At 35.9% G+C, this 24,897-nt stretch overlaps 1 protein-coding gene and 1 long non-coding RNA gene across 2 annotated transcripts; both read left to right on the top strand.

Moving 5' to 3' along the window:
* Positions 1–1,169: 1,169 nt before the first annotated feature.
* LOC144450567 (adhesion G protein-coupled receptor L4-like) lies at positions 1,170–1,724 on the top strand. The gene is made up of 2 exons (XM_078141211.1): positions 1,170–1,272; positions 1,531–1,724. Exons 1-2 carry the CDS (start codon positions 1,176–1,178, stop codon positions 1,722–1,724), a joined length of 291 nt encoding a protein of 96 aa, XP_077997337.1. The 5' UTR covers positions 1,170–1,175.
* A 13,474-nt stretch (positions 1,725–15,198) lies between these two features.
* LOC144450958 (uncharacterized) lies at positions 15,199–17,698 on the top strand. The gene is made up of 3 exons (XR_013482273.1): positions 15,199–15,300; positions 15,883–16,039; positions 16,721–17,698. It is a non-coding gene; the product is annotated as an uncharacterized LOC144450958 (long non-coding RNA).
* The last annotated feature ends 7,199 nt before the right edge of the window (positions 17,699–24,897 follow it).

Here is a 24,897-nt window from a genome sequence, read left to right as displayed (position 1 = left end):
GGACCAGAGGTTGCACTGTGTAGTCCGGACTATGGTGACTATGAAATTGGACAAGCTCTGGTCACTGGGGAGACCACTTTAGTTTGTGCAATCGTTAATATGGATGGTTATACTGCAAGTTCTACTTGCAACGTTACTGTAACTGATACACAAGGTAGGAATTGCACATGTATCTTCATATTAAAGTGAACCACCACTCTAAAAAAGTAAGGACAGCTTTTGCACCTCTAGCTCTGTTGTGCCATGGGATTCGGCAGACATACATATCAAAAATCAGGTTCGAAAACTGATACAGTTGTAAGTGCATTCGTGCATTGAGTATTTTAATTTATTTTGTCAAACGGACATAAATGTACATAATATGCTTAGTTAATCTGGTCAAGTAAATTTCCACCCATTAAAAATGAAGGTAATTTTGATTTTATTGGTCTCATGACCAACCAGAATGCGAGATTGGTGACATGTGACCTATAATGGGAAAAGAGTTGTATATGAGGCTGTAGAACAGAATATACCATTTATGTATAGGACACGTCATGGTTAGGTAGAGATGTGTTTTTTTGTAATATTGACACCACTAGAGTACATATTATGGTAATTGTATATCGATTTGTAATTCATCATGAAATATTTTCTTTCCAGGTTGTTGTTGTTCAATATCGTTAACTGCTACAACATCGTTGACTTCAGCACCAACAACTGCTACAACATCGTTGACTTCGACACCAACAACTGCTACACCATCGTTGACGTCGACACCAACAACTGCTACAATATCGTTGGCTTCGACACCAACAACCGCTACAACATCCTTGACTTCAGCACCAACAACTGCTACAACATCGTTGACTTCGGCACCAACAACTTCTACAACATCGTTGACGTCAACACCAACAACCGCTACAACATCCTTGACTTCAGCACCAACAACTGCTACAACATCGTTGACTTCGACACCGACAACTTCTCCATCATCGTTGACTTCGACACCAACTAGTGATACAACATCGTTGATTTCAACGTCATCCGGTAGCTCTGCAACATCACTTTCTACGTCAACAAGCGATACGCCACTTTCAGCCTCAACGGCCAATTATGGTCAGGACTGTGAATATCTGACCACAGATAATGAAGCTAACCTTGAGATTGCAGTACTTGTACCACATGGTTTATCTATGGAAATAATCTGTAATACTGGTATGACAACGAATGGTACTGGTACAACTACATGTGGACATGGTACATTTGACCCACCAGTGCCAGAATGCATCAGTAAGTATTCAATTTGATATTTTTAGGTAATTGTAAAATTCAATGTAACGCTAAAATTAATAGTTCAAAAAACTGATTGTCAGTCATTTTTGTAAAATTTCCTATTTCCTATATATATATATATATATATATAGACACACATACACACACACTCAAATATCATTTTACATTACTCAGCTAGGATGACTTAGTAGCAGTTTTAATTGTTTTCCCTTTTTCCCTTTTTATACAAAAATGTCTTCCTTATCTATTTTACAGATACTAATGAATGTAGTACCGAACCTGGCATCTGTGGTATCCACGCGACTTGCCGAGATACCGTTGGTAGCTACATATGTGAATGTTTACCAAATTACGCCAAGGACAAAAGTGACCGCTGTGTTCCTCGACTTGAAAATGAAGGAGGTTCTGAAATAGTGGATCGACGAGGTAAGAGACTCATGCATCGTTGAAATGGTCATTTATCTGTAGTTATATTGTGTGCAGAACGTGTTCTTCATTTTGAAAGATATCGTCCCATTTGTTGACATCTTTCGGGTATGTGTACCCGTGTATGGTCATAAAAGCTATAGCTTAAACATTGAGATGTATTCTTGATAATTTTTTGGCTAGAATAGCGAACCGTTTTAGGGAATGGCTATATGGTAAAATGGATGGGGTCTGTGGAGAAGGTCACCATTTCTCAAGCAAGTGTTTTAGGTGATGGTCAATATATTTTTTTTCAATGATAATTCTGATCACAAATGTTCCAATGATAGATGAGGGGAACACTACCCCTCGACATAATTTGTACCCAGTACCTTAATATGAAACATCATGTCCAAAAACATTTGCGTGAGCTTTAATTGTTGGCTAGCAAGAAATCGCCACGAAGGCACATTAAGAAAATGTGGTCAAAGATGCCACACTTTTCCTATTTAAATCTGGTGACCATTGCGTCGTAGGTCAACCAATACACTGTCAGGATTTGACCTTGATGTTTGCATTTGTATAATTCTGCTAGGGGTGGGTGGCGATGGAGGTTGTAGTGCAGACACGATCTTAGGTATTACATGGCAAAAGACAAAGTCATCTCACTACACAGATTGGAAAGATTGTCCGACTGGATCAACAGGTATGTAATTTTTTTACAGCTCGTTTCAAGTGGCCATTCTCCAACTCGGCTTGATACAACTATGCAGACGTTACAGCATGTTTCACGTGACCATTCACCCGCTCTGCTTGATATAACTATGCAGAAACCAATAAGAAACTGTATATTCTACACTAAGCTAGCAAGATCGTAATTTCTCAAGTACATTTTCTAAGTGAAATAAACAATTTAAATATACTGCAACTAGACACAGATACGTAGTTGCCAAAGTTTTGATGTCTGCATCCCGGGTCTACATGCTATTGTGACTGATTTCATTTAGACACAATTTCGCATACAAACTACACTATTTATTCAATCTTGCTATCTCAAAGTGTAGCATGTAGTTTCATATTGGTATAACAAGTAATAGTGATACGTATCGATAGAAAATATACATTTCTCTTGAGCGGGACAATACATCTATTAGATAAAGTTAAACACATCATTAATGTTCATAATTCTATACTATAACATTATACTTGATTTTTAGGGTTCACAAGAAGATATTGCAGTGTTAATGGTGTTTGGGATATGCCAGATACAAATGATTGCAAGACCAATGAACTCTCAGTACAATTGGAAACGGTAAAATATAATACACACCACACCTATCCACCCCCACCCCGACACAGACATATACACAGACACACACACAACATACATGTATACATAGATGTATACATACATACATACATACATACATACATACATACATACATACAGACAGACAGACAGACAGACAGACAGACAGACAGACAGACAGACAGACAGACAGACACACACACACACAGACAGACACACACACACACACACACACACACACACACACACACACACACACACAATTATTTAGTATACCCGAAAGAACCTCCTAAAATGTCATTTCTGGCAGCAATGCTGATTCGATATATTACTGAATGACAAACCTCCTTCACTTAATCTGCTGTATTCAATCGTTGTATACAGATGACAGAGATAACTGACCCACATGAGATGGTAGGACGGATGAATGATATCCTGGAGATAATTGACAGGACGCAACTTCATGGAGGTGATGTGATTGCCATTGTTGATCACATTCAACACATGGCGTCGTTCGAACTCATTTTGGGAAATAACACGGCAATTATGAATGACTTTATGCAGGTCAGTTTTCATATTCTACTAGATGACACTTTTAATTAGTAATTTGCTTTCGTAAATATCAAGTTTTACAAATATCTAATAATTTTAAAATTAAAAAGTCAAATATTATAATCCAAAGCCTCCTTGAACATCATTGATATATATTATGTCACTCGTACCATAAATAAATCTGATGACCATTAATGTATGAGAATTAATAGGGATTTTATACTCAATGACAATTTTTTTTAGACAAATTACTACCAATAATGGTACCCATCAAAGGTAGTCATCTTGATTACCAAGACTATGGTCAAGTTTTACTAGATCACAACACATATTTAGTAATTTCAATAGATGAATGCTCTGTTTATCTTAATATCTATATTTCAGAGAATTGTAGATGTCACCTCACAAATGCTTCTGCCGAACCTGGGTGAGATATGGAGACATATTTATGAGGTAATTAGAATTATAAATATTACTATTATCGAATTTTCCCTATCCAATTTTAATGCTAGCAAGGACGACCATCGGTGGACGTGTTAATGTAGCAAGTACATTTTTAAAGAGTATAAGATGAGATAAGAAGTGACATTTCAGTGAACATTACAGTATCCTGCATTCAGGTACTTTATATGTGTGGTTTTTTGTGAGTGAGTGAGTGAGTGAGTGAGTGAGTGAGTGAGTGAGTGAGTGAGTGGTTTGGTTAGTTGGTTGGTTGGCTGCTTGATTGATTGATTGATTGACTGACTGACTGACTGACTGACTGACTGACGGCCTTCTAATTGACTGGCTGGCTGGCTGGCTGGCTGGCTGGCTGGCTGGCTGGCTGCCTGAATGACTAACTGACTGACTGGCTGGCTGGATGAATGGATGGATGGATGGATGGATTGATAGATTGGTCGATCGATTGAGATAAGATAAAGAGTGGTATAATGGTAGAGAGATAGACATACGGACAAATGAACCCCTGACATTCTTTCAAAAAGTAATTTGTTCCTGTGTTTAGGACAAGGGCACTACAGCTATCAAGACTCTGCTCTCCTCACTGGATACATTTGCTGACCAAGTATATGAATATATGGTGTTAACAGGCCTTGATGTATCTCTCCACAGTAACTTAATGTGTAAGTATGCATGTAAACACTAAGTTGATTGAGTTGTTAGCACGGTTTTTCCCTTCTAAGTATTAGACTTAGCAATAACATTTACATTTTCGAAATTTGATATTTATTTTAGACGCTGTGTAAATGTCAAACATGTATGATCTGAATAGAGTGCTCAATAAATCAGCAAACTTTACGCACCAATTGTTTTTTCCCATTCATTCAGATCTTAAAGGATACATTGTTCACATTGGAGAACAGCAGAAGTACACCTTTCCAACAGTGAGGCTGAATTCTCGCACAGTGCGAGACGTGAAAACGAACGATTCCAGTAGTCCTCTTAGTTATGTTGAAATACCACAGTCATTTCTTGACGAATTGGAGTCTTTGAATTCTACAGGTATTTACAGCTTCATTGATTTAACCTAACACTACAAACGGGTTGATCAATAAGTACAGTATATGTTCTCATCTTAGGCCACGTTTAAAAAAAAATATTAATTACACACCAGTATGGCCAAGACCGGAATAAAACGGATGACAAAGAAGACGGGCAATATTTACATAAATTTAGCCTTCAAATTCCGCTAGTAATAAACACATTATTGTGTTTGTATATTATCACTAACTACACATGTCACAAAATACGCGTCATATAAACAAAATATCAATATTTCCTTGAAAATCTTCTTTGTTAAAATTAGATAAACACTATATTTATGGGCAAATATCACTTATTATACAAATAATTTTAAAGACATTTGATACATATTGTCCGACAAATGTATTCTTATTTATGTAGTATATGAACTTAAAACTAATTACAATTTCAGATGGTCCTATAGCAGTGATAATGCACGTTATCAAGGATCCTACAGACATAATACCAACTGATGAAGTTTCCAAAAAGTACGTTTATGATTCTGCTATCTATCTATTAACTACATTGTGTTGCAGGTTGCTGTTCACTGACTCTGTTTGATGTAACCATGCAGAAAGCAATACGAAAACTGTACAGGCAACACTTTCAGATTATAAGATTGAATGAATACAGTTTCTTGCTACATTTTGTCTAAAGTGAAATGAAATAATTACGTGCCACTATGCAGACATCAAATACAGACATCAACACATTGGCGCCTGTGTGTCTGCGTCTACTCACAGTATGCTAACTGTTTTTTTATATTCAGACAAAACATGACAAGAAAATTGCCATCTTCCTATTTACATGTGTAGCATGTGCAGTTTCTTGCCAATTGGTTGTTTCTGTGTGGCCTTATGAAACACAACCAGTGAACTATAACCTGCAATGTACTGTATGTATTAAGAGCTGGCATGTCTCATCGGTATCACGATTTTGTATTGTCAACGATCTTTCATACTTACGCTACAGTTCTCCAGTTTTCTTGCTAAATGATGTGTACCCGACTTAAGTTAATGTCATAAATTGAAACCATAATTTTGTAATAACCATGTTCAGTCAACAGACTATCCCTATATGTAAATAGCGTGATCGCAAGTCATTAGTACCAGAATCATAAAAAAGACCAATTAAGCATTTTGACTAATTTGGCTAATTTGAAAAATAAAAGGGTGTATAAATCGTCGACATTTTTCATTTAATATAGGTAATACATAGTGGACATAACGTGAAAAAATAAACTTCAGATAAGTCAGTCGTTAGATATTGTTTCTTCTATCACTAGGCCGGAACTTAAGCAGTGGGTGAGATCTATCACTGCTACTCAGAAAGTGGAAAGAGTGAACACCCCCTTGGTATCCCTCACAATCTATCCCAAGTCTGAACTCACCACATACATGACAGAACCTATCAAGATGGTCTTCTATGAAAACAACGTAAGACATCTTTTTTTTATATAATCTCGTATATGCTACTACCAAACAAGAGTGACTATAGAGTTTCAATGAAGCAGTTTCTTACATCTCTCACAAGGATTTTCTCAACAAATTATAACATAATTATATTATAAAGTTATAAATAAAAACACTAATAGCGCAAAAGCAATATATTTGATCTCACTGTGTACACAAACCAACATCACTGTCGGATGAAACAGGAAGGTTCAAGCTCAAAATTTTGTTTAGGGTGACATTGAGATAAAGTGTAACATTTGTCGTGTGCATGCGCATGCGCGCTATCGGTGCATGTATAACAGTATTTTGTTTGCGTAATTCGTGACAAATATAGGTTGTGTGAAATGTAAAAAGACACCGTGCCTCCTAATAGGGAACTTGCAAACCCGCCATGTTGAATGTTGCATGATGGGAAATGAGATAATAAATACTAATCAGTTAGTATTGTAAAGAATGTTGATACATTTATTGTAACCATAAATAATCAATTCATAGTTACCATGACAATTGTGGGAGGTTAATTTTATCAGTAGCTCCAGATTAGGTATTACGATAACCACAGATAATCCATAGTCCTTTGAGTCTGAGCATGCTCAGTCTAGATTGCAAGTTCCCTATTAGAACCCTATAGTATTTTTGGTTTGGTAGTCCCAAACGTAGTTGACAGTTTAGTATTCATAGCTTGGTAGTTGAGCCTTCATTCTTTTAATTTGTATTAAAGTGAGCACCGTTTGATGTCGAAAGTGCACCGGAAAAGAGCTCATTAAAGTTTTGACGTTACTTTGCTCAAGAAAAATCCCACATGCTCAGTTAAAATCAATACAAAAGTCTGAGTCGCTGTGCAAATGATTAAAATAGAGGGTAAAATTATATAAAGCTTTGGTCATCTTAAAATCCAATATGGCCGCCGAAACTGTGCTTCCGAATAACGCAAACAGTAAAAGGACCCGCAAAACACTGAAAGTGTATAAACAATTAAAGAACTTTGGTTTACAGGAAAATTTGTTGTCCGTAGGGCATTCTATGTCGAATATAACGCATATAAAGCACTCTTCACAAATTTATAATTTTTTCAATATATATCTTCTCATAAAAGCATGTTAATGAATAGATTGTACAGTAAAATTGACTGATTAGTTTGCATTCAGTGAGTTATCTAATTAATTATTCATAATATGTCGACTCGCATGTTTATTAGCTATTCGTTATTCTTGTTGTGTCTGGGGCAGTTTTGAGGTGATTTCAGAAATATCATTTCCAATTTTTAGACACCAACAATCCCATTAGGTTTTCTCCATTTCCTAAAACCATCCATACCCCACTCCAACACCCAAATCCCCACCCCACTCAGAAACCATAAAACATAAACAAATGATCATTGCATGTTTTCCCATGTTCTGGCGTGGCTTTAATTTATCATGGAAATACGTACATATCTACAAGCGATTACTTGGACTCGTGCGCACGCATTCCATTAGTATTTGTACTACTGTGCTATACCAAACATTTTATTCACACATGTATATAAATGACATGAAAATGATTTCGCACTCGTTCCTAGTACGAAATCGCGTTATCACAGAGTATAACTGTAACAGGAATTTTCTGTTTCGAATAAGTATTTGATAATAACAGAATCAAATGCCTTGCGATGGCTACTGTGGATAATCAATTCAATGGTATTTACACCACTGCTTGTGTAATGCAGTAAAAAGTAGTCATTTTCGTTAATTCATACTTTTGGCTTTTTACGAAAATGCACGAATTTAATAAAAAGTTCATCTTGATATGAGAGTCTTAGCGGAAAGCTATATACTAATGACATTCCCTCTAGACATAACGTAGGCAGAGTTTTTCACTATGAAGAATTAAATATGGCCTATAGTAACAGTTTCATGCTAAGCAGCTTGTGCCATCACGATGATGTCATTGTATTAAAATAGGAGATGACGTCATCACCAACGTATATTGAGTGATATAATATCTAGCTTCAATGAGACCTGTTGTGAGTTAAATAAACTGATGGGGGGTGAAACAAGTCAACAGTTGTTTGTTTTAATGTTTCCCCTTAGAATATCCAAGAGATCATAGTACTCATCGATTGTACCTCTCAGCAAAGTGAAAACTGATAAGATACCGGAATGTATGAGCAGAAAACACCGCAAAACAATCATGCAAATACCCGGGTACTCCACATTTACACTCACAATATAACATCGACTTCTCAGGCTCTCAGAAATTTTGACCGACAGTAACTTATGCCAAACGTTTTATTTCGCCAAAGAGTACACGGCAACACATTTGCACATTTGTCAATGAGATGACAGTTGGTTGTAATGAAATTGGTTATTATTGCTATTAAATTGATGCTTCACTGGTGAAGCGTATACAGTGTTAACACGTACTCGTTTATCAATATGTTTCTCATTAGTGAAATTACTTCGAGACGTATTTGAACTATGTAGTCTACAACTGAAACTTCTGTTTCTCCGGTTACCATGGCAACAAACCATTACTTTTATTGAATGTGCATCCCCGTGTGATGCCTTTGTTTTATATAAGCACAACTGTACGAATTAAAATTTGAAAGGATTACTTACTACGTTATACATTGCACACTAATCAATTTGGTAATATAGGTACTTTTAATTTGATAATCGGGAATCGAAATATTGCATATTGCTAGTTTCTCTTATGTATCCACGTGGACTTCAAACCAATAAATGAAACTGCCTTGTGTGTATGAAGAGGTTCCAAACTTATCAATCTACGAAGAGTCTAAAATTGTAAATTCAGAAACAATTTTTGGCTATATAATATTGAATGGACACGAGAAAATAATAATATGGCGGCATATCAGATGGACACAGTGTACATATTTATTAATATAGTACATGAACTGAATTGCAATTATGTACATGGAAAAAAAGAAAATTGTTTCTGGTCAGGACATCTTGCCTAAAGTGATGTGACGACGTGATTTTTTAAAATATTGTTTTTTCATTCTCAGCAAACTTGTCACTCAATCTTCTATTTATGGCAGTTTTTGTTCTCTTGATTAAGTACTTTAGAGCAAGTATATATGTATGTGGGGCAGATGTCATTTGCTTGTTCATGATTGGCTTGCAGCTGTCTTCACTGAAGTAGCAACTGGTGTAGGGAGGGTTATTTTTGTGTTTTCCCCAGATCTGCAGACTGCATGGGTTGGACAACTAGGTTTTTTTTGGGGGGGTTTTTTTTATTTTATTTATTTATTTATTTATTTTGGGGGGGGGGGCTAATAGGCTAATAGGATAAGGTTTTATAGCGTATATAAGACGTGAATCGTTTGTTCGAAGTGAGAGCATGTTTTGTTAGTAAATATATAAAAGATCACCTTAAAAGGTGGAATAGTCGAATAGTGGAATAGGGTTACATTGTAGTCTATCAATATCTATAATTCTAAGTAGTCTATACATGTGGTTGTATGTAGTCAAGTTTTAGTATGTATCTGTGTAGCACAGCTGTTTTTTGATTGCTTGTTTTTACAGATTGGTTATTCTCCTCGTTGTTCCTTTATTGACCACGATGCAAAATACGGGTAAGTGTCTTCAAATATCTATGTAAATTTCATATATCCAAGTATATGTTTATCTCCGGTAACACAATCTGTCTCAGTGTCAAGAGCATATTTCTTTTAAATGTTAATACAGTTGATAAAGCCAATGGGCAGAATAATAGACAGATGAAACCACGCCATTCTTATAGGGCAAGACAATTAAAATGTAGATTGAGTCACCTAAATGAATTGTACAAAACAGTAATATTAGTTATAACCCCTAAGTAATGTATCTTATTGATTTTTTCACTTCAAGAATGTGGCAAACCGATGGTTGTACACTGGATGCCGAAGAGGAAGACTCGCCCGGAAACTCTGTTGAATGCCTGTGCAATCATCTGACAAGTTTTGCTGTGATAATGACAATGGGTGTTGAACCTCTGGTATGTAATACACTGTACCTTTAAAAGAATGGTCATATATTATTTTTTGTAAATGTACATTGGTCATACCAAAATATCACGGTTCAACACATATTCATATCTGTGTTATCTATTACAGGCTTTCCATGAATATGCAAAGGAAATATTCTTGACGGTGACCAGTATTGTTTCAGCCATGCTTACTCTCACCAGCATTTGTGTACTATTGTTCGCAAGGTAAGCGTACTAAGTGGCGAGAGCAATAGTTCAATGTAGGATAAAAAAAAACATATTCTTTTTTTTTGGGGGGGGGGGGAGGGGGGGTATTTGAGTCATTTTAGTTCTCATCCTACAAAATGTGATTTGTACCCAAAATAAAAATATTGATACAAACATGTCAAATTGAAAGAGATGGAAGAATTTTCGCTATAGTAAAATGATGATTCTCAATCCATCTTTTCATCTTTATCGTTACAGATTGACAGAAGACCACTATTATGTGTTGATTCAGATGTTCACGTCCATATCCTGCTTTCCTATAATGGTTGCTATAGGTACCAATCTGGTCAACACTGACGATAGGGTAAGGAGAGAGTACATAAGGACAGCGTGGGGATATCTGTTTATATCTGTACAAACAATAACCTTTGGTGGGATATTGTAAATGTCTTTCACGGCGACACAATTCTACGGCTTATAGGTCTTCTAAAATGTAGTATTATTTATGGTGACACATTGTTTCAGAACCTTATGTTAGCTTTTGATATATACAGCTTTCATCAATGGTGTCTTGCAATGCTAACGCTGGTGTTTTGCAATACTACCACTGGTGTCTTACAATGCTAACGCTGGTGGCTTGCAATGGTAACGCTGGTGTTTTGCAATGTGACCACTGGTGTCTTGCAATGCTAACGCTCGTATCTTCAGCTTGTCTTGATTCCTAGGCCTTGTCTTGATCGTTATTGCGGTTTCAAAATATTTGCCAATAAGGTAATTAGTAAACAGGGGGAATTTATGCTTATGAAGTCATTATGTAAGTGAACACGCGCAACTTCAATGAACAGTAGCGTCATCATGAATGCAACACCGTGATAACTTATAGCTTACATGTAGCTTTGTAATTTTAACATATAATTATGCTGGTAATGACTTTACATAGGGGGAGGCTAAATAAATCAATTTGAATGAGATAATAATGACATGACTTGAAGTGGTAGTCCTTCCAAGCTCCATGTGTGATAGTTTAAGCACGTCAGCACTAAAAAGGCTAATTGAAACGATAAACGCCAATAAAGACATACCCATTTTGTTGCATAGGTTTCCTGTCAACTGACGGCCATCATAATGCATTTTGTAATGCTGAGTAATTGTGCATGGATGATGAACATTTGTATCCAACTACTCATGCGCAGTAAATTTCTGATAACTCGACGGTTGACGGCAAGGTAGGTTCTTGAACTATGAAATTATACTATGATATACTCTTCATATGACACATAGATGATGGTGATACTACCGACATTATGTTGCAACGAGGCATCGCGATGTTTTCACTCTCTGGCATGTTTTGTTTGTGTAATTTGTAAATATATAATTATGTTGAATGGGAAAAAACATTATGCTCTCTCTTTTAATTTGGCAGTATTATTTTTTATGACTTCCCTGATCTTATTAGAGAGTACATTTTGGGGACTTCCCAATATTTAATTACGCTATGTAGATTACAGATTTATCTAATAGATTTGCATAAGAGGTGTCAATATCACCTACTTGTGTAATCTACAAACAATAATAAGATTACTTTATATACATCTTAGTAAACCGAGATCTCGAATGCCATACCAGAGAAGTATTGAATTTTATGATTACTAATTAATTTGACATTTGGTTTGATATCTAGATTGCTGTATCCCATTATTGGATGGTTGCTACCAGTTGTGTTAACATCTGTCTGTTTCCATGACGACTTGAACATCTCTGTTAATGAGGAGAGGTACGTACAGTCTGCTGTTTGCTAGTACCAGCTTGAATGTTTAACCCGTATTGCTTAGATATGGGCAATACAATGTCTCTGTGTGTCAATCTTTCCTTGTGCCATATCTGGTGATTTGACCTTTGTTATAAACTAAGCGTATATGGTATAATGGAGACCCTTTTTTTATCAGATTCGAACAAGCCCCGGCTGTACTAATTATTGTTACTCCTCTTTAGGAACAAGGTTTCAATTCACATACAATGTGTCTCCTTAGTAAACTGTTTCAACTGTTGCTGTTATTTTGTTCAAGAAAATTCCAACTCAGTTAAAATGAATAAAAAATACGGGGACGCCTTAACAATATTTGAAATAGAGGTAAAAATTCATCAAAATTAAACCATTTAAGAATACAATATAGCCGACATTTGTTTACGTTAACTCTATGAGAAAAGGGCGGTTTGCTGATTTCCATGAAAATAAGACCGTGGAACCAAATTTCTTTATCAATTCAAAAAGACCAAAAGCAAGCCCCAATATTAATAATAGTTATTTTTCGTATCTAGCTGTTTGATACCTACGTCGATGACACTACAACTATATATAACTGGGTTTGTATCTGGAGTTATGATAGTGGTAAGAAATACCTTTATATATTAGTTTCTTGTTAATCTGAATTTGTTCTAAACACAAAATATAGAATTATACCTAAAACTTACGACTGCATACTTCGGTATTTGCCAACAGATTGACCCACTGAAGGGTGCAATTGAAAGATCCTGGTACAATTTTAAACTTTGTGTTTGGAGCAAAAGTTCAATTCGATACTATGATTTACCAACATTGATGAATTTTGATTTGAAGATTTTCATATCCTTCTGGTTTCAACGAATAAAGGTGTTATATTTTGTTGAACCTATAATTAAGTATTAAACGGAATATACCCGAAAACATTATTACATAAATTGTTATTAAATCGTTAACATGTTTTAGCCGGTGTTCATATTTGTTGAGGTTAAAGGAAGTTTACCAATGGAATAGTAACTGGAAATACTCTCATACTCTATAACAAAACAAAAATATATATCTTGCATATCATTAACTACCCATTCATATTGTACTTTCCATTCATTGCAGACATCAGCATTGGTCTTGGGAATCGCTATTGTGAGTTTATTTCAAGATGTTGATAACCTAGGACCTGTTGAAGAAAAGTTGTGGTGAGAAGAACTACATGTGCTACATTCCTCGCTTTAATGGTGTTATCAGAATTTCGTTAATTCAAATGGCAACTTCACAACGACATTTTCATAAACATTGGGTTCCAGGGAATCATTTTATGATATAACATCACCTATATTACATGCGATTTCAAGGAAACATCAGTTTAAACTTGTGCCTCGTTTGGGGATCTTTGTTGTGGCTGTGGACCACATTGCCTCAAACGGGCAGAAGAAATACATGTGTAGTAGTTAAGCAATGCATATTCATGGACTTTTCTATGCATGTAATAAGCATATTGCATAAACAGTTCTGATGACACAATGAGGCAATGTGGCCTACAGCAGAAATCCCAAAATGAAGCATAAATTCAATGTGATGTTTCTCTCAAATTTCCCATAATTTAGGTGACGATGTAAAATCATGAAATGACTCTCAAGAATCCAGAGGTTATGAAAAATGCCTTTATTTTTTGAGTTGCATTTGAAAAAGACAAAGTATTGCCCTGAAATATTCATAATATTCATACAATTTTGCATGCAAACACTGGCATTGTAATTACATTTCATATATTCATATTTATCACAGTTCTACCACCATCATATTAATCGTTTAGCCTGACTATGATGGCATTAGTAGGCGTCTAATTCCCCAAGGTCCGTTATGAAGCAACTGATTCCTGAGGCTGGAAATTACTAAATTACAGCATGGGGGTGATAGGACATCTAATAGTGCCTGACCCAAGCCAGGCAATGAGTAATTTATAGAATATATCATATTTCCAGACTGGTATTCTTTGCAACATCAAAGCAAAACGCCAGTAGGATTCCTGTGCAACTGTAAATAGTGCCCTAGTGAAAATAGAAAACGAATATCACCCTATATATGCAAATTAAGGCAATTATGGGTCATTAGGTCATACCACATGATGTAGTCTAAGCCAATCACTGAAGGTTGTATGAACACGTGTTATTATTAATTATGACAGACATTTTACCAACCTAGGAAGTATGTTTATGTACGTTACAACTGGATTGTGGTCGCTTTGACAACTCTGACATTTCTTCTTCTCGCAGGCGTCAACTACGTTCAGTGATTTTTCTACTGGCTGTCTTCATTATCAATCGCGCACTTTGTCTGGTTGTAAGCACGGGCAACGCATCCATAGATATACACTACATATTTGCAGAATCTATCTTTATTGAGGTTGGTTGTATTATATGTCACATTGTTTGCATATGAGACATAATTATATTATAGTATTTGCATATTATGGTAATATGTCAATTGGTGGCGATTTTCACCAGAAAATCCCACAAAGAATATTTGCATAGATAAATGTACATTATCAGCATTAGATACATCTGCATATTACTTGTAATAAAAATGCAGTCATAGTAAACAAACTAAGATACTTACGTGGGTCAAAACACTTGTTATACCGTACCTTTTGTATCTTTACATATATAATCAGAATTCCCTCCTTTACGGCCTTGTCTGTTCATTTAAATATCCCCGTGTCTTACAAACTTAGTTTCTGCTTTTAGAATCTTGGATTTAAACTGATAAAACAAATATTGTATTTACAGGGCTCTGTGATCTTTCTCTGTTTTGTTGGAGCTAATGAAGAGGTTAGTATGGATAATCATCTGTGCATGCCAGCACCACTGTATGTATGTATGTATGTATGTATGTATGTATGTATGTATGTATGTATGCATGCATGCATCAAAAGTGTGACTGACATGTACCAATGATCGGGGTATCAGCCAATCAGGAGTCAGTAAGTAAATCTCGTACACCAAATATTCAGCGGAATATATAAGCCATACCGGTCAGCGGTAAGAAAAGAAAGAAAATGCTGCGATCCCGGTATAAAGGGACTGAACACGTGACTTGGTACTGAAACCTGGGGCAGTGGCAGACAAGTATTAACATTTCGATGTTCAAAATGAGCATTTGCGTATATCCAGCCTAGTATGTACGTTAAGAAATTGTACTTTTGATTTATAATTGCTTCACGATATCAATACTTGTCAAAACAAGTTAAACATCTTCCTGTGAGGACACTAAATTTTGAAATGTGCCATTTCACTAAATACTACATAAAAAATACTACATAATTTCTGTTTATCTACCAAAAAGAAGAAACAATCGTCCATTATTTCAATACAAAAATTAACATGTACTTTACTTTCAATCACGTGGGTTAGGCTTTGGTAGCTATACGGATGAAATGGTGTCTAGGAGAAGATGATGACAATAAGAGAGAGAAAAAAGAATGGGAAAAAAACAATGCTCTGGAGCTTGATTACCTGGAAATCCAAAGAGAGCTAAAGCTGGGGAAACATGCAACTGTGACAACTACGGGTAATTAAATCTCCCTTGTAACTTTCATTTACATTTGAGTTTTTAGTTATTTTGTCAGAATATATATTTTTTTCTTATTGTCTTCTTCGACACGCGAAGCATGAACCACATTTAACTTAATATATACTAACTGCTATCCAGAAAATAAACTTCGGGTTCTGGAGAGTCATTTGATCACTTCATGATCACATCACATAAATGTTGCATAGTTGCCAAGAAACAATAAATTGAAACACTGCTCCACCGTTGCTACATTTCGTAGATTGAACATTGAATATTCATGACTACTTGTCTAAAGGTAACAGGCACTTAGGAGTCATGAATAGTGGACCAATATGACATCAATGGAGGTAAAATGGAGTTTCAGTTTAGCGCTTTTTCGTAATCACGCAACATTTACGTGATGGGAAATCATCAAAATCAGTTTATTGAAATACTTCTTTTTCCTGGAGTGACATCTCTCTCTCTCTCTCTCTCTCTCTCTCTCTCTCTCTCTCTCTCTCTCTCTCTCTCTCTCTCTCTCTCTCTCTCTCTCTCTCTCTCTCTCTCTCTCTCTCTCTCTCTCTCTCTCTCTCTCTCTCTCTCTCTCTCTCTCTCTCTCTCTCTCTCTCTCTCTCTCTCTCTCTCCTTCTTACCACTACATATATGTTGCTAAATCTGAATACTTTATTTTCATTACAGTCGTTATATCCAAGCCAGAAGATGATAGCGTCATTGAAACTGAACTGTAAATTCGCATAATGGACGACACTTGGAGAAACAAAATTTGCACACGTCAAGTATTGCCTCTGAAGAGAAAATATTGATTACACCCCCGGTCGTTGTACATATCATGACAATCTGTGTCCACGTCGCTAGGACTACATTGCTCGAAATATAAGTTTAAATGTAAATACTTTACAACACAACACAACACAACACAACACAACACAATACAATACAATACAATACAATACAATACAATACAATACACACTGTGTTGAAACATATCAATCGGGCTACATTGACATTCACAATTACAACGATACACTTTTGCAATCATATTTGATGTTTATAGGAAAGGATTTCAAGATATTCCAAATAAAGCAGAATGTGATGTCTTTGATGTCTGCATAGCGCAATACATGAATTGACAGATGTTCACATCATGTGACTCAAAACATCGTAAAGATACAACTCAGAATTGATATATTGGTATAATTTAGTTTGTGCATCATTTGCATAACACTAGTAACGTGTGCTTTTAATTTGCTCCTGAATCTTGTTTTGTGATGAGATCGGGACTATTGTGATTGTTTTATTTTGCAGCATGAGTTTTTGTAAACTTTATGCTAATTACCACATGCTACCAGGCGTAGTGCGTTTAATATTAATGAGTATAGGTTATATTGAGCAATAACAGTACCTAATGTGATATCGTAAGCAACAAATGACGAAATATGAATAAATTAGTACAGATGAACCATTATGAAAATTTGTTATTTAAATGCAAGCAACACACAACGTGCTTATATAGACAGGAATGCCAACTGTTGAACAGCATTCATTGTTTGTCATTGTTATCGTAGATCTTTCTTATGCACAATGTAATTTCGTTTATAAGACACACAACACGGAGTTCAAAGTTTCCTTTCTTGTGACCTTTTCACATTCCAGTACTTTCAATGTCATTTTATTGCTATACCAACATTTTTTATCAATACTGTATATCGATTGTTTACATTTAATGTGATTCCATACAATAGTTTCCATTTTCAATTTGTCCATTTTTTTTCCTTTTTACGGTTTCAGCCCTTGAAAAAGGATGTCTCTGTAAAACCGAAACGACGAGATTAGAAATATATCACGATTTGTTCGGTAAATCTTTGACTTGAACTAACTCATTTCTTTACTAATTTAGATTTATTTGTTGTTCGACTTGCACAGTTTTCATGTGTGGTTTGTTTATCACGTGTTCAGGTGGTATAATAAAGGTAATGCATACCAATGATCCAGTGTTGTTTTTTTAAAGCCTGATTGATGTACAAGGCATGATTGAGAATAAGTTGAGAATAATTCAAAAACATACTAGTATAGCAAATGAAAATAAGTTAGTGCTAAAAGGGACATTTTTTGTTTTCAGTTTACTTTTAACAATTTTAAAACAGTTTGCGATTTCACAACCTCTACTCTGAACAATAAAAATGTCAGTCAAAAGGATAAAGAAACGGCTTGTTTCGTCATTTTCTGAAAATTACTATTTTTGCCAACATTCCGAATCTTCAACTTGTCATAAAATGGTATTTCTGCAATCAGCAGGCAGTTTAGGAAATGTTCTGAAGCAGTGACTTCGTTTGTGGGTTGACCCAGTGTTCACAGATACACAACAACTTTGTCAAAATTGTGTTAGTAAAGCAAACCACCTGTCGGCCATATTTGCTAAATAGGCATATGACACATCATGTTGGCTGTATGGAAGTTTGGTGTGGGATATACATGTTAATGTTAAAATGGCCCCTTGTCGAGACGCCGTGAGGTTAAACCGTGGAAACCAAACAATGAAATTGAAATGTGTAGTACGATTCGGTCAGGTAATGCGAAGATCTGTTTATCATGCATCTGAAGATACCGACAGCGTCGGTATGTTATTTTATAATTTAGGCGTAGATCCATCAGGTAATTAAAAAATATATTATTGATTATAAATACATAAGGATTAGAATACATGTTATGTTTGGCTACACACAGGAACATACTGTAATTAGAAGTAGTGCGAGGTATTTCATTTGTATTTACTTGGGTTGTTTATATTTTATGGGCACAATGGCTTAAATAAATTAAATTCATTTTCTATTAACAAATTAATTTCGTTTTGGGTTGGATATGGTAAATAAAATACACAGTATACCTGTACAATAACAATTGCTACCTGAAACATTGGATGTACCATTTCTTGTCCAGGAGCGATGAGGTTATATCTGTTACATATCTTGTGATAGCACGAACGTAAGTGTGAGTCTAATCAGTACAAAATGTTGCATGCGCATATAGAAAGAAGACAAAATGACTATTTAAGCATATAATTATAACTATGTTTTCACGACGTATGTGTAGATTAATCATACTCAACGTACACTTTCAATTATACACATCATTTGCATGAAATCATAATGGTATAACCCGGTGTACAAGAGTTAAAAACATCCTGTCCAGACGACTTATACTAGTGCGAGGCGAAACATAAAGTCGAACTTTTAAGAATACTGCAAACATGAGCCAACAGGGCTGCATTTCTCATCTCCTGCTAGTGGTTATGGCGGCAATAACTCCAGGTAGGTTGGTCTTTTTTGACTTGCATGTCTAGTGTTCTGACGACAACATTCAGCAATGCAAGGTATACCTGTTTGTGTATACTAATGAAATGAACGGAAACGCTATATTATGGAAATGCATTCATAAGTGATTTTACATGAGGTGCTAGCAGTGTTTATTTCTGTATTTGTTTTCCCCCTATCTGTCTGATTGGGGGGGGGGGGGGCTTCAAGGACGGCAACCAAAGTATTTCTTTACTATTGATGGGGCCTCAGTATAACATTTCTTTATCTCGAATCCTTTCAACAGTGAATGCGTTGAAAAACGGGTTGCTATGCCCAACTGATATTAACTATGGCCAAACAGCAGTTGTGATGTTTTATAGTGACGACCCAAATGCAGTATCAAATATCATGGTCCAATGTACGACCGAATCCGACGACGAAGATATTCGCATTATCTGTTCACACACAGATAGTAATAGTAATACCATCTGTACTATCAACGTTGGTAAGACCCCGATTTTCATTTTCTCTTGCGTTTTGCTATAAATTGAATTTACAATGCAAACAATTTGTATAACGTATACAACCGTCAAAGACGCACAGTTATTGATCATCAAGCCATGGATTTTTATGTGTTTCTTTCTAACAATCAGGACACGGAATACAAACCCTGACGATAATTGGCGTTGCACTGCACCCCCACACCTTCACTTGCGAAACATAATGCCGCTATCTAATATGTAGCTTTGTTTTCTTGTAGTCTGGGTCTGTTTGTTCCTCTCTTTATTTGACTGTGCTTCTCTACAACTGTCTCCTTACATAGATTAATGTAGTCCTCCATTTGTACAGACAAGCTCCTACAAGGTTGTGTTGTTAGAGAACATTTTTCCAATTTTCTTAAACATGTCATCACCGGTCATTGTTTACTTTTGACAGGCAAGCAATACATTTATGGGATGAAATGCCCATCTCATCAAGCTGTTTACCTCCGGCGAAGTACATCGGTAGTAGCAAACTCTATACGTGTATCAACAAGTGGGGATTTCCGACAAGCATCCTGTAATCCATCCGTCTTTAATATTGGAACCACAACAGTATTGTGCACCTACGCCCACTTCGACTGCAGATTTAAATTAAGTGTGGTACAGGGTAAGATCTTACATTGTTTATCTGTTGTCTTTTGGCATCTACATCGCTTAGGAAGCCTTCAGAAATAACGGAGAGGCTAAGGAAATGGGGGAGGGAGTTGTCACATTCTACAAATCGCGATCGATTTATGAAAATGTGAACATGAAAGAAATCCCTGTTTAGTTGATACAAATTCTTCTTTATATTTAAGATCATTTGGATGTGATCTGATTAGTTATCAATTATCAATTAATTTAATATTGAAATTGATACCTTCGTCTAATTATTTCCACACATCCAAAGTAATGCTTTACGGTGTTGGAGGAGATCACCAAATCTACCGTCAAAGTGAAATTCCTGAAGTCTGGGATGGCCCTTTCCCAAAAAATTGTTGCTTTACAGCTCTGACGAGCATGTTGGATGGAACGATTGTAGCTGCAGGTACGGATGGATGGCTATACACAAAGCCCGATCTCTATGCTGACTGGCAAGGACGAATTGATAGCAGCTGCTGTGTGAAAGATATTACTGTCATAGACGATGGCACATTGCTTGGTGTTAACTTGGAAGGCACTATGTGGACCCGCCCGACTCTGCGTAACACACGATGGCTCGGTCCAGTAGACCAGAGCTGTTGTGTAAATGCTATAGCAACACTACCAACCGATGACCGAATAATTGGTCTTAAAGATGACGGCAAATTGTACTACCGTCCTGGTGTGCAGGGAACATGGACACAGGTTGACTCAAATGGCTTCGCATTAGACATCACCATCGATCCTGAAGGTGCAGTTCTTGGTATTGGTACTAGGTGTGATATATGGAAACGAGAAAGTCTTGAATTGACTTGGAATAATAGAATACCACTGACGCCATGCATGACATCAATTTCATTTCTTATCGATGAATGTACGTGTATCTGAATGTATAAAACAATTTACAGCTAATTTCGTTTCACGACAATATTTACATAGATATTGTTAGATTACAAGAATTGGTTTCCAACTATTCTCTACATTTGCTACATCAGTGACAAACATTAATTGTTGAAGTTACAATAACACTTAGTCATAATATCGACAGTATAAATCAATTACATGCTTGCTGTCCCCTGTGGTTATATCTTAATACCCGGTTTGAGTGTAGTCAATTGTGATGTTAAATATACATCAGCGAGTAGAATATAGCTTATGCGTTTGGCAAAAATTACAACCAACAACGTAAACATTATTTGATTGTTTTCCAAATCGGCGAAAACGGGGGTGACTTACTTATTCACTTACTCGATCCAATGTAATATGCTAATGATTATATGTCTCGCACCAAAGATTCTATTAACGAATTTTACACTTTGCATGTTAACCGGTATATTCAAACATTATTTCCAGAGGGTTTGTTTCGTTGTCGATATTATCATAAATTAAATGCTAATATAAACGCGACTTCTTAAAGTCGTCGTCAAAATCACTTCATTAATTGTGACATCCACTAAAATACATCTGAGCTCCTATCCTCAAAGTTCACAACATGTAATTTGTCTGCAATATATGCAAACGAATATGGCTACTGTTTTACAGACCGCATACCAACGACGCTTTCACCAACAACTGTTACAACATCGCCGTCTTTGCAAAGCTGTGAATATCAGACAACTGATGATGAAGCTAACCTTGAGATTGAAGTACTTGTACCACATGGTTTATCTATGGAAATAATCTGTAATACTGGTATGACAACGAATGGTATCGATAAAACTACATGTGAACATGGTACACTTGTTCCACCAGTGCCAGAATGCGTCAGTATGTACTTTAACTACTTGCTCCATCTTTTAATATTTGGGATCAATTTACGTCTAGAGACGGCCAAATACAGTAAGGAGGCTAGGGTGGAAACGCTCTCAGCAGTCAGTCAGCCAGTGTCAGTCAGTCAGTCAGTCAGTGTCAGTCAGTCAGCCAGTCAGTCAGTCAGTTAGTCAGTCAGTCAGTCAAGCAGTACCACCATCACTACCTCGGATAGTTGTTGAGATATTTATCTAACTAGATTTATATATTCATCCTATTAACCTAAATAAATGGTATACATATGATGGTTTTGGTATGCATATGGAGAAGATATGATATTTTACAGATATTTTACAGATAGATCAATAAATTCTGAGGATGTCATCTAAGTTGGTGGTGCGTACATGGATAATATAATTAGGTTGTTATTCCAAATACCTGTCTTCCTTCAGCCAAGGAAAATACGAGTGGCCTAAGGGGCCTTTGTCACCACGAGTCGTTAGACGAGTAGTGACAACCCTTATTTGGTCTTGAATATTTTCTAAAGATATTGGGGACAAGCATAGCACCATTAATATCAAAGAAAAGTAATGGTAATTTTGAACGTTTTGACTCAAATTTTGAACACAGCCAAAGTAGACACGCGTTGTCGTGACGTAGAACGCCCAGTAGATATCCATATTTTCTGTTCAAATTGGCTCTTGTACATGTGTGGTATATTTTTGTGTTTCCTTTACATTAATTTGAACAGTAATCACCTATGATATTGCATATATATAATATTTTAAAAAGTGATTATCAATCATTTTTGTAAAATTACCTATTTCATATACAGCACAAGATGTATATATTCAAAGTTTTAAATATGATTTTACTTTACCTAGCTAGGATGTATCAGAAGCAGTTTGAGGTGTTTTCTTTTTTGTACAAACATGTCCTCCTTATCATCTAATTGTGTATTTCATAGATATCAATGAATGTACAACTGGAGCTAAAATCTGCGGCATTAATTCGATGTGTCGAGATACTATTGGAAGCTACATGTGTGAATGTTTACTGAACTACGCCAAGGACATTTATGGTCGATGTGTTCCCATCCCTGACAATCAAGAAGATTCTGGTAATGGTGGTCAACATGGTAAGAATGCAAATTGTTTATATGCGCAATACACCACGTCACTTTTGGTCAAATCTGTCATACATCTGGCATACTATTTTACATTTACTTCATTCTATTTCGCATTTCAAAGCAGGTAAGGGCAATTAACTACCAAACCATTGTGAATATAGAGTATCAAGTAGGTGGCAATGATAACTTGTAAGCATGCAAAATGGATCACCATGAAACAAGGAAGATTCAAACTCAAAACGGTTTATTTGTTATCACAGTGAGCACAAATGTAACAATCCGTGTTCATCAATGTCTGTAGTTTGTTTATATAAAACGTCACGCCACTTAATTGAAACTCTATAATCTTTCCATTTTGGTTGTATCTTAACTTATCAATTACTGCTAGAAACCTAGAAGAGTCAACTGCTCAATGTAAGACTTCCTAGTAGGACACAGTAGCCAGATTGGAGTTTGTAGAGTGTAGATTTGAGCTTCGTTAATACTGCAAGAATCTCAATGATGACATTCTTTTGGGTAAGATACGAACAACGATGGCGCCCAAATCAATCCAACTGTGGAGACAACTTTGGCATATACTTTTTCATCTCATTTGTATTCATACAGGTTTTACCACTGACAAAATCTGCATCGAGGAAATTGCCTTTGGTACTACATGGCAAGAAACAAAGTCGTCTCGGTTCACGGATTGGATAAATTGTCCAACTGGATCAACTGGTGCGTTACGTGATGATACCCGCAATCCCTCAAGCTCATATAAAATTTCACACAGCTTTTATTCAACCTTATGTGATTGGATTAAATCGTGTCACGTGGCATGAATTAGGGCACTATTTGTTTTCTACTTTATATAGCACTACTAATGTAGTAGGGGGGTCTTACAGGTTATTTGCAATGACTATGAAAACAGTGTGTACCTGGAATATGTTGTGGTATAAAACACACCAAAGGCAAATGGTGAGTTATTTCATAAAGTATATACATGCAGGTAGGTAGTTTGCAAAGTTTAAATTATAATATAATACTTTGTTGTAGGATTCATGAGGAGGCACTGCAAACCAGATGGAGTGTGGAATGTGCCAGACACAACTGAATGCATAAACAATGAAGTGTCGGAGCACTTGACAATGGTAATGTATCTATCACGCTCATTAATTTATATCTATTTAGTCACTTCAGAAACTAGTTGAGTTGTCACACACACACACACACACGCACATATATATATATATATATATATATATATATATATATATATATATATATATATATATATATATATATATATATATATATATATATATATAATCAAAGTAGGTTGGTTGGAACTTGAGGTGCTTGGTTGTAACTCCGAGTTTCACGCTCAATGCGTTCATCAGACAACTTGTCTGATGAACGCATTGAGCGTGAAACTCGGAGTTACAACCAAGCACCTCAAGTTCCAACCAACCTACTTTGATTATTCCCGCCCTGCTTACCCAAGCATCGAGCACTCTATTCTACGAGTTTGATACTATTTAC

Source organism: Glandiceps talaboti, chromosome 20 (assembly GCF_964340395.1).
Source record: "Glandiceps talaboti chromosome 20, keGlaTala1.1, whole genome shotgun sequence".
Taxonomy (NCBI): Eukaryota; Metazoa; Hemichordata; class Enteropneusta; family Spengelidae; genus Glandiceps; species Glandiceps talaboti.
This window is presented reverse-complemented; position numbering and strand designations above follow the sequence as displayed.

Excerpts from the sequence above, each read along its gene's own strand:
- LOC144450567 (XM_078141211.1), top strand. The coding sequence starts at position 1,176 with ATGGAAATAATCTGTAATACTGGTATGACAACGAATGGTACTGGTACA. Across the intron at positions 1,273-1,530 it reads ACCAGTGCCAGAATGCATCA|ATACTAATGAATGTAGTACC; the intron begins GTAAGTATTCAA and ends TCTATTTTACAG.